General features: G+C 44.1%; 1 protein-coding gene across 1 annotated transcript; it reads right to left on the reverse strand.

Annotated features, from left to right (window-relative positions):
• Window positions 1–6,975: 6,975 nt before the first annotated feature.
• Window positions 6,976–11,435, reverse strand: gpr37a (G protein-coupled receptor 37a). Its single transcript, XM_042110487.1, has 2 exons — window positions 10,047–11,435; window positions 6,976–8,711 (listed from the first exon to the last, which is right to left on the reverse strand). Exons 1-2 carry the CDS (start codon window positions 11,040–11,042, stop codon window positions 7,884–7,886), a joined length of 1,824 nt encoding a protein of 607 aa, XP_041966421.1. The 5' UTR covers window positions 11,043–11,435; the 3' UTR covers window positions 6,976–7,883.
• Between the last annotated feature and the right edge of the window lie 393 nt (window positions 11,436–11,828).

Here is an 11,828-nt window from a genome sequence, read left to right on the forward strand (position 1 = left end):
ATTCAAAATTCACACTGTATTATCCACATTCACAATATGTACACTCATCAACGCAAGTAGTATAAGTAAGTATATATACTCTTTTGATCCCGTGAGTGAACACACAGTAAGGCGAAGCACACACTAATCCCGATGCAGTGAGCTGCCTGCTACAGTGGCGCAGTGAGGGGTTAAGTCCGAAGCACTAACCAGTAGGCCACGGCTGCCCCTGTGGCCACAATACCACTGAACATTGGACAATAACCTCCACCACCATCAAACATGTTCTGAATGCCTTTTTAAAAATTCAATACTGCATGGCGCAGTCCACCTTACTGTGATCACAGAATTCATAGTGTACTCACATCTTATTTTACCACTACACCTCTGGGCAGCAAGGAGTGAAAGAGGCAGCATGCTCATTCATGTTTTATAAGAAATGTGAGTGTGGAGTCCAAATATTTCCCCTAGTTGGGCTGAGCCACGCATGTTGGCCCTGACACAATCCTAATCCCTATTGTCACAGAAATCCTAATCTAATCTGTAGTCTTCACTTAAAGGCTGCTTACATCCCCTGCTCACAATGGGACATCTACGCACATTAACACCAGGTTCAGTGGGGGATTTAGGGAGCATTGTGGGGCTGTCCCTCAGATAAGCAGCCGGCCGCCTGACTCACTGACACATACTCTGAACTCCCACTTTTTGGCCATCTGGCTCCCTCAAAGACTCTGTATGGAACAACAGACACCCGACAAAGTCTGCACCTACTGTACAAGTAGACGCACCAACAACACCAAGAGTCTACAAGTAGACCAGATATTTTGAAAGTTGAGAAGTGACTTAAAAGAACATAAAAAATCAATGACCTTAAACTCTTGTTGGTTTTCCTCTGGTTGCTGATGTTGAGGGCTGTGAGTCGAACAGCATGCAGATGAGGGTGGTATGCACTGGGGGACTCTAATATTAGAAAATGCTTCATTCCCAATCAGTTCTATTTCTAAAACACAACAGATGCTCAGCATTAGCAGGAAGAGAGGGTAAAGTGAACCCCAATCAGAACTATGCTAGAGCAGAAATCAGAATTTCTGCATCAAATTCTACTCGTACAGTAACATGACGCTAAAGATGAAAAACATCAATGTGGAATTCAGGTTCAACCACCAAAAATGAAGCCAAGAGTAGGGAGACCAGAGGGAGAGGCAGGGGAGGTACTTGCCATCTGAGAGGAAGTTGAATAAGGAATCACTTGGATCACATTTATTTAATATCGTACCCCAGAGAGAATATCAATGATTTCCCCATTTAAACATTCTTGTCAGCAAAGACAACCAGCATTCTACAATAATTCAGAAAGGTCTGGAGTTTGGTCTCTTGTCTATAGAGGTTGACCTTCAGCTACAGGGAATCATGCAGCTCCACTTAAACAGAAAATCAGATTTGAAATGATTTCCATGGATGACACACCTGATTCGGTGATATTAAACGTAATAGTTGCACTCATTTCACTCTTGGTTTCTCTCCTGCTAGTGACCTTCAAAAAGACCACTCACTTTGCTGCTTTTAAATGGAAAATAATACAGCAGTTTTTGCAACATTTGAAAGTTTTTATGTTGTGACATGAAAAGCTTTTCTGACCATGTCTGACCGATTCTTCAATCCCTCAGTTGCAGAGTAATTCTGCAGGCAGATCAGCAGACTCCAAAAAGAGTGACAGGACACACAAGACTACTGTATCTCAGCTCTGAAAATTCCTGATTTCTGTTCAAATCGTGTGATGCATTTACCCAACACTGAAGGAAACTATTTGTTATAGTTTTTTGTAATAACAACATTGAATCAGTGACCAGTTCAGTGTGCTTGATTTGCATACTGAATCTGATGGCCCTTTACAGGCTCCACTGATTCATTGCTCCTGACAGCCACAGGCACAGTGTAGTGGGGGACAGACAGAGTCCAGCCCTCTGCTCCTCAGCCTAGTTTTCAAGTGTGCTGCAGTGAGGCTGCAGCGTGAGGCTCCACACTAGACAACACAACAGGGCAGCAGTGGAGTGACCGCCTGTGTCCTGTCCTGTCTGGGCCAATGACTGGAGCTGAGCTGTTCTCACTAATGCCTAAGTGTCTTTACGTATGACCCATCAGCTGTTCTGTCCTTTTACAGCACTGAATGAAGGCAAACAAACATGTTATTAGACCATAAAGTGCAAAAACAACCCTATGATTCCCTGGTGTGTCTTGGGCATGTCTATCACCCATTTGTAATTTGGCAATCTCTCTGCCCATTCTGTTCTACACTGATGAAGGCAATCTTCTGTACCCGCATCATCCATCACCACTAAAGTATGACTTTACTGTATGGCTGAAGTCTCAATTCGTAGAAAGGCTACTGAAACATGAATAATATAATTTCAACATATTTACGAGTAAACATATTGTACTTTTTACATGCATATTCTGTATAATGCTATATGCACCAATTACATATCTAGATAAAGAAAAACAACCAGATGTCACAAGTTCAGTTACAGGATGCAGAAAAGAATAAGTAACCCATACATGGCCTATACATGCAATGTTCTTAATTGCACAAAATGGCAAGTGTTTACATGCAGCTTAATTTATGGGATGGAATCTTGGTTCCACCTCAGGACAGACATCTCTTCACTCTGTTTGGTCCCTACTGGCCATGAGCTGCGTCCAGTGCTGCAGTGCGTGTGAGCTTTGGGGTCGGGGGCTCAGGCGCTTGTTAGGCAGCTCCCTCATGAGACTCGTTAATTATCCCATGTGCCTGCAGGCCAGGGAGGCAGAAGTAATGCCTATCCAACGCACCAGGGTGGTGTCCTGTCCTGTCCAGCCTCTCCTCCTCCTCTCCCCTGTCCTCCGCCTCCCCGATTCCCTGGACAATAGTCTGTGACACGTGCATGACGGACGGCGCTTCCCGGCGTGTCCTCTCGCTGGGGTTGCGATGTTCTAGTGCTGTACCATTAGCCACAGCACAGCGAGCCCATTGTGCACTCAGTCACTGGCCCTTCACAGAGAGCATGCAGCGCTGGGAGAGCCATCCAACACAGCCAAAATGTCTCCACCTTTTGAAGCTGTCCCAGGTCCAAACTGTAAAAGCCCTGAACATGGATGTCTATGTTACACATACTGTACTTGTGCTTGTGTACTGAGTATGGCGTTCAGCAACAGCACATGTGCGTTCCTTGACTGGCGTTGGTGCTAATTGGTGGAAGGAAATCTATATGAACACAGCCTACTGCTTTTTCTAACATCACTGAGCACAGTAGGCCTAAAGCTAGTAAAGTATAGTAAAGCAAAGTATAGACAGTAATTTGAATACTCAAGCATTTGTTGATCTAAATTAAGCCCATAAACTAACTGTTGCTAACAGCAACAGTATGGATGTATTTTATCACTTTCTCTTACAAGCTAGTTCTGGCATCATTTTAAGGTAAATAATCATGTGAAGGACCGATAAGCACATCTGTCATCCATACAAAAAACAACAACAACAAACAAACAAACAAACAAAACAAAAAACATTCATGATGTTGCCATCAGTGTGATTTTTGCATTGTGAGTTTTAGAGCAATTCTGTGCAGCTGCTTTATTTCAAAGAAATCTATTGAGACATTTACGTCTGACCAGACCTTAATTATCTGCAGGAATATTACTTAAACATGTAACTTATACAATAAATACCTCCATGAAGCATTTTATATGCATGCAATTTAGCCTTCTCAGTGGTGTAAAATAGAAGCATAATCCCAACTACACAAACCCATTTAAGTACTGTCAGCCATCATGCAGGTGTAAAGATTTTTACCTTTTGTGTGTGTGTGTGTGTGCATGCGTGTGTGTTTACAGGTATGTGTGAGGGTGATCATAGTAGCAGGGGGTCGGTTGCAGTGACAGATCAAAAGGAGCTGGAGAGGAGGTTCATTTTGTTTGCCCAGTTTCTCTTGGCTTGTAGCTAGCGGGCGGGTGGAAATCAATGGTGACTGCTTGGCCATCATTTGCACACCATAAAAAGCCCACACAGGCCACTGATTGTTCCTGCACAACTCCGGGGTCCACAGTGACGCAAGCTGCCCTCTTTGTCCCTGTGAAAAGCAGCAAAGTCCTCTCTCAGCAGCTCAGGATGGACATGTCAAAAGAGACTATTTCTCAGTCCTCTTTTCACTTCAGAAAAAAGTGTCTCAACATACAGTCTCTCTGCAACAGAACACTAACTAAGAAGATGGGTCAAGATACATAAAGATACACAGTACAGAGACAGTCTGATCCCAACTACATATACATTTGTGCTGGCAGGCAGGGTATTAGTTGATGAACCCGTTGTGAAGTCATGGCTGTGGAATGATTGCTCTGACAAATGCATCACACATCCTTGCACAATGGCCAGATTGTTTATGCCTCCATGTCAACATGGTGGCTTTATTAAACAGGCCGCCGTTTATTATTTGTAAACTCAACAACAGAGCAGCTTTCAAGGCACAGGCCACTTGCATCAGCATGTTAGTCCATACTGTGGAAACATGCATGCACTGTTTGTGAGAAGTACAAGAATGTATTTGCAGGCAAAGGAATGGATGGTCATGCATGGCGCTCTTTACCAAAATACATTTGGATAATGAGGAGGGCTCAAACTTTCAACATGTCTGTGTGTGATACCAAAGGCTGGTACTAACTACAAATAAGCTGAACGACACATCTTCCAACTATGCACAGAAGAGTTGCTGTGGGCATAAGAGAGAGAGAGAGAGAGAGAGAGAGTGTGTGTGTGTGTGGCTCAATTATGAACATGAAAGACCCTTTGATGACAGTTTAAGTAAACTTTGGAAAGCACCATGTGACGAGGCTGGGGAAAGAAAGGAGGCTGGCGATCTGGCACAGAGGAGGATGCTGGTCCTGTGAGAGAGAACAGGCAAAATGGCATCACCCAGGGGGAACATAATGGGGGGCGGTTCCTCCCTTTATCCCAAAGAGAGGGAGAGCAGCATTCTCATCGCACACATCTCGTTTATGCATTCAAGCGTTGATTGGAGCCAGTGACCTAGAAATGAGGAATGATCCAACAAAGGCCTGCGAGAAACAATAAAGCCCCTTATCCTCGGGAGAAGCATCCACTCAATCTGATGCATCAGATTATATTACAATAGCAGCAAAATGCATTCCCATACATTACCCAATGCTGTGTGACGGATCCCTGTCCACCTTACCTCAGTTAGAGACCTTCATCCGTATCTTTCTTCTTACAGTTGCCATGGATTCATGATGTGGATGTGATGAATATTCCTTGGCATTTCAGATCATTGAATAGCTTATTAGCAGGAACATCACAAGCAATGAGTGCATCATCACATTGATAAGACATTATGGTGTCTTCTCACTTTCAATTTCAGAACTTTCTTACAAAATGTCACTGTTTCCCAGTTTACTGCAGGAGCACATATTTTAATAATCCCTCAAGGACAATGCCACTTGAGCTCTTGGCAATGCTGATGATCGTGGGGCTGATAACATGAAACCTGAATGATTAGATGCAAATCGTGTACTGCTAGTTGTTTAGCATGTGTGTGAAATCTCAGAGTAAGAGCTCTACCAACATAGCTTTCACAATCCACGTACCAGCTAATGTAACAACAGAAAGAAAACTGTGCTGAATTATTTAGCTTTACACCCTTGTATGTCAAAACAACTCTAAAAAGAATATGCTTTGATCATGACAAGATACAGTATATCATTCCCAAAAAGAGTTCTAGCAGTATTTATCCTCCTTGAGCAGAAAATACTCTCAAGTATTTGTAAGTTAACAAAATACTGTATTATAAACTTGGACTGTATTAATATGCTACATAAGCAATGATGATCAGATCTGAATCTTTGTGAGATGAGGTAACCACATCTGCTCATTTTTTTGTTGCTTTTGGTGGTTCTGGAGAAAAAAGCTCAAATCAAAGCAGGCGGGTCAGTGAGATGCGGAGCAGCAGCCTGGGAGGGAGAATGGAGGCCTTTGTGCAGATGGGACCCTGTACAGCTGGGCTGCTCCTGCAAACAGCCTTTTCATATTCCTGAGTGGGTGAGAGCTTGGAATTTTTTTAATGGCGTTTCATTCCACAACCCAAGTAACTATGCTTGAAACTGCTGACCCTTGCTTGTGAAATTAATAGTGTAACACATTTAACACGCATCTGTGCATGATAACCAACTACAAATCTCTCTGTGGTCACAAGTCTTGAACAAGCCCTACCGCTGCTTATAAATCTACTGAAATGAATCAGACGGCACATACATGATGGATGTCGTGAGACATGAGAAGGCAACTGAGTTTACATAACAGTCTGGAAGACATCCATTCCAACTGAGACTTTCCAGACAGAAGAACTGGGCCTTCAGCCTCCAAAGCAGAAACGCTCCAGCACCAGCTGCCTGTCGGAGCCCAAGCGGGATCTCTCCAGCTTTCTCCTGGCTTCAGAGCTCCCGAGTCCCGGCCGGCTGCAACGTCACAGAGCCTGGTAGGTTCTGGATTCCTGCTGTTGCTGCAGTGATGGCTCTAAAACAATGGCCACTGTGTGCTCTGGTCAAGTACTGTATGGTGGTGATGTCATGCCAGCCAGATGACCAGGGCATACACCCAGTGCTAAGCCTCAATTATAAGGATACTGCTCTACATCTCTTGGGATGGAGCAAGACAGTAAACATTTTCTCAATTTCTAGGCCGACAAAATAAGAGAGCAAATCATTTCTACATTTCTATACCAACAAATGAATCTCACATTGCTTTTCTGAACTATTAATAAATAACTAATTAATAAAACATACTGTAAGTTGTCTGGTCATGATACATTCATATTTATAAAACTGTAGTTATGTGCCAGCAACACCAAATTAACTATACTCAACATCATAAAATACTCAGAGATGGGAAGAGAAAAATATCCATGGAAATCAAAATCATTGTTGCTTCAGAAAAAAAGAGCTGAAAGCCTTTACTGTCGGGTCTGTTACTGTTTTAAAATGGAAAGAGATGAATCATAGCTTTTGCTTTTTATTACTAAAGTAACAATTCTTAGCTAAAAACAACCGCTCCAGCAGCACGCTGGGGTGTATCACACATTCGGCTAACAAATACAGACTTGGAATGCTCACACAGTAAGGGAACTAGCATAGGTTGAACTGATTCACAAGAATCATTATCCAAAAACATACTACAAACATTATATATTATTTTTCCTTCTGACGTAACAACACTCAAGATCTCAAGTGAAAGCTGGGCTACAGGGCAGTGCAAATCATTAAACATGGTGAATTCATCATTCATTTCTAGCGACTTTAAACAGCCTATTCCCTATGTAGACATTTGCCCTCTGTAAACAGCAATGGCAGTTCACATACATTGTACACATACCTGCCCTGAAGTAAACTGTCTATGGCGTGATGACCTTAAAACATGGTTCAAGTCTTAAAGGATGTTCAATTTGACTCACAGCTTGTTGTTTTTGTACAATCAGTGCATAGTGTAGCATTTCAGGACGTGATGGGGAACAGCAGGCCATTTAATAAACACTGTGCTTCCTATATTTATATTCCCACTGTCTGTGCTGAGCAGACTGACTGATGCTCTGACAACGTGCCAACACTGCAGTATCAACGTTTACATACCACAGCTTTAGTTCTATTTAACAAGTGTGTAGACTTATACAACCATCACAAATGGTGTCCTACGCTTGACCAACGTTTCACCTACGCTTGACCAACGTTTCACCTACGCTCCACCTACGCTTCTCCTTTTCCACTCTGCATTCTTAACACACCCCATCACATTCGATCCTTTCTGGTGGAACTAAAGAGCCCTTTCTAAACACTGCGGTCTGCGGTAGTGTGGCCCGTGGTGCTGCTCAGCAGTGCGTTCCCACAGGTGTGTAGGTGGACACCTCGCGGTGCTGGACGGTGCTGAAGGGCGACAGCTCCAGCTCGGTGGTGGTGGCGTCGTGCTCGCTGTCGTCGCTGGTGGCGGCCGAGGCGCGTGGCGGGCCGCACTCCTCGCAGCAGCAGCAGCAGCAGTCCATGAAGGCGCGGCTGAAGGGCCGGCACAGGGCCAGCAGCAGCACCGGCGTCACCGCCGACTTGCAGAAGAGCAGCATCTGGCTGACCAGGTGCAGGATGTCCAGCGCGCGGCGCGGCACGCCCGCCGCCATGTACGCCGACACGATGTTGCAGATGTTCTCGGGGATGATGCAGAAGCCGTAGACAATGGCAAGCGCCACCACCGTGCAGTTCATCTGGCCCTCCAGCTGGATCTGCTTGCGGCTGGCCCGCACGTTGGCGCGCTCGGCCCGACGAATCTTCTGCGCGGTGGCCAGCGAGCAGCAGATGGTGAAGAGCGTGGGCAGGCAGAAGTAGCAGCCGAAGTACCACCAGAGGCGCGCGCTGTCATAGGTCAGGCCCAGCACGTAGAGCGTGTCCGGCAGCTCGGTGGAGATGCGCACCACGCAGCGTTCGCACGGCGTCACCTCGGCCGGCTCGCGCTCCTCCCGCACCAGCTGCCGGATCAGCAGCTCCGGCAGAGCCAGCAGAAGAGCGCCAACCCAGATGACCGCCAGCTTGGCCGCCGTGGACGTGCAGTTCTCGATCATCTCGTAGTACATTTGCACGTTAGTGGCGGCGCGGAAGCGGTCGATGCAGAGTGCACAGAGTGTAAATGTCGTTACGCCTAATGAAGCCACCTGGAGGGGTAACATACAGACCATCTGTCAGAAACTCAAAGACAACACATCACTAAAGAGCAGAGCGCTATGCTTGTTTGCCTGCATGATGTGTCATGGAACATGGTGGAAAAGCATTTCACCAGTAGGGATATTCATTAAATCTGATTCTTTCAGAATTTGTGCTTACAATAACTATGCACCACAATCTTGGTCTTGTGATATTAGTCTGGTCTATGCCACACTAGGCAATGAAGGGCAGCAAGCTGAGGGACTTCTGTGAGTGAGGCCCAACTTCACAGTCCACAGCAGCACATGGCCTGTTTATCAAGGGAACATTCAGAAGCAGAACTGCATTGTTCAGATGTTGAAACAAGTTTCTTGTGCTATGTTTCCAGACTGGTTCAACACAAAACAAGCTTAAGATCACATTCTCTTATGTATAGGCCACTAGAAGATACCTAGGTTTCTAGTCCTAACTTAGGATTTCATGTTTAATGTTTCTGCCCATGCCAAGCCAAGCAGTGATGTCAAGAAGTGATCAGACATGCTCAGTGCATCAGCAACACACATGTTCAGATATGATGTGCTCATGTAAACATATTAGGCATATTATGCTTATGCCACTGGCCCCATTTATATGTAGAGCTCCTGCCACCTGTTCCCAACTCAACGCTAGATTGATGAAGACTGGATTCTATTGGTTTACTAACCTAATTAATGACCCCCTGCTCCCTGGGTTATTAGTGTACACCACTTGGCTAATTAAACTGCACTTTACTGGGGCACTAATGCAATCTTTATCAGATTAATTGTCTGACTAGATCTGCAGAGAGACCCTCTGAATAAGCCATATTAGGTCTGGTACCTTGAGAAATACAAGACCCAGGCCTTATCCACACAGTCAATTTGAGCTCATATGAGACACTATGAACAAGTAGGAACGGTTGCAGGTGTTTGGTAGCTATAGGTCAGCAGTTCATGACCTGTCCTTATCCAGGGTATGTCTAAGAAGTGCAAGCAATTTCCTGCAGGGAGAATGCAGTGAAAACTATGTAACTGTAGCATAAGTTGCTTTAATGGTCTTTGCACAATGATTTCATGAACTGTCTGTAAAAAAGGGCAAAGACATAAGGCCTACTTATGGCTAAATCTGTTACAAGTGCTTGGGCAAAAGCATCTGAAAGATAAGAAGGCCTACCCCTCAGGTAAACAGTGCAGTTTCTTTCTTGAATAAAGTAATAGGTAGCTAAATACATATTAATTAGACTATCTAGGGAGGAACCATGACAATGGAATTTCAGCACAAGAAGCAATGTTCTCTCTACATTTAAGGGCACTGGAGAGAACACTTACCTCAATATATGGAATAATCTTGCAAGAGAATTCTCCAAGTAGCCAGTCCTTTGTCAATTCATGGAAAATGACTAAAGGCAGGCAGAAAAATATGATAATAAAATCCCAAAAAGCAAGATTGGCCAGGAGGGAATTGGAGATGCTTCGCATGTAGTAGTTGTGACAAACGATGCACATAATTGTTATGTTGCCGAGAATTCCAACGGAGAAAATTATAACAGAAATGATCAAAATCACATATGCTCCATATGTTTCAGATGTGACAGGGTAAAAGGGATTTTTTACTTCATTATCTCTCTTTCGTGTAACCAGTGGTATCAAAGGGGTGATTTCGTCTAAATCATGATCTGGCACAGTTAATAAATCATCATTTCTGGTGAAATCGAAAGGAGAATCTGTTGAATTCTGTGCCATAGGCTTCGGCACAGATTCCCACATGGTATTTGATGTTGCTAAATGCACATCTCCAAGATTTGTTTCTTTGCCATATTTGTCAGTCGGTCTCTTTTCAATTAAATCTTTTGTTTTGCTGTCTTCTGCAACTCTTTTAAATCTGGGCTGTCCCCCAAGGCGATGCTCCGAGTCCGAGTGTGTGGATGTTGATTTACTGGTGGTTCCTGGCACCTCCAGCTCCTGTGTTTGGCTGTTGACTCGATGCCCAAGAAATTCGAGGTGATTACTCGAGATTTCATTTCGCCTTGATAACATATGATCGGAACTAGGCCTACTATGTTTTGTTGAATGAGCTTTACTATCAGTTGTTGAAGTCCTCTCAGAATCCAAAACTGACGCACCTGTGGATTGCACTATTTTTCTGTGAGTCTCGTGAAGAGTCGGACTGTTCCTTGATAATCCCTCTGCCAGCCTGCTGTTGTTGACCGTTGTCATCCCAGTTCCGCTAGAATTTCCATCCATATTAGAGATCCTGGCGTCTGAAAAGACAGTAACCAGCGCCAAACTACCCAAGAAAAAAGTAAGCCTTACGAGCAAAAACATTATTGCGTGCTTCGTGAGAGCGCATGAATGTGCATATTACAGATTATTAAAATTGTACACAACGTCAACAATCACCGTCAAGTCATAGCTTCGTAACAAAAACTCACAAAAACTCAATCCCTCAGTCAATGTTTAAAACAGAAATGTTCCTAACAGGCATGACCGATGACAAAGTCTACCATCATCCTAAAATGCAACTTGAAGTTACTCCGAAAACTAACGCGATGGCACAACAAATTACAGATATGATATTATCTCCAGCTTGGAAAGTACATCCATCGTCTCAGCAGGGATGAGGGGCAGTTCGGGCGCACCCGCCTGACGGCCAGCGAGGAAATCCAGCGTGCGGCAGCGTTCTGCGCTAACAAGGGGGATGGGGGCCACGGTCCAACGCAAAGGACGGAGCAGCGCCACGGATGACTGCGCCACTGTGAGGACCAAGAAGCAAAATGTTTCCCCCCCCTCTATTGTCTTGACAGCTCACATACGACAATGAAATTGTGAATGAAATTAAATAGGAAACATTATGCAAGAGCATGGAATGGGCACTGATCGAAACACCATTGCTTATGTTATGTTTAGTAAATGAAAACAGTTAGAATTTAAATATATTTCCGTAATCTAGACAAACTGTTAATTTGAAAACTGAAAGATGTTTACTACATGATTTTCTTGCCTTTCTTCTACTTACATGGGAAAACGTGGTATTTATTGTGTCTGATAGTATTAATGTGACATTCTCTTCAATTAGGCTAATTTAATGTGGCGAATGCCACACTTTTTAAA

This window comes from Alosa sapidissima, chromosome 11 (assembly GCF_018492685.1).
Source record: "Alosa sapidissima isolate fAloSap1 chromosome 11, fAloSap1.pri, whole genome shotgun sequence".
In the NCBI taxonomy this organism is placed as follows: Eukaryota; Metazoa; Chordata; class Actinopteri; order Clupeiformes; family Clupeidae; genus Alosa; species Alosa sapidissima.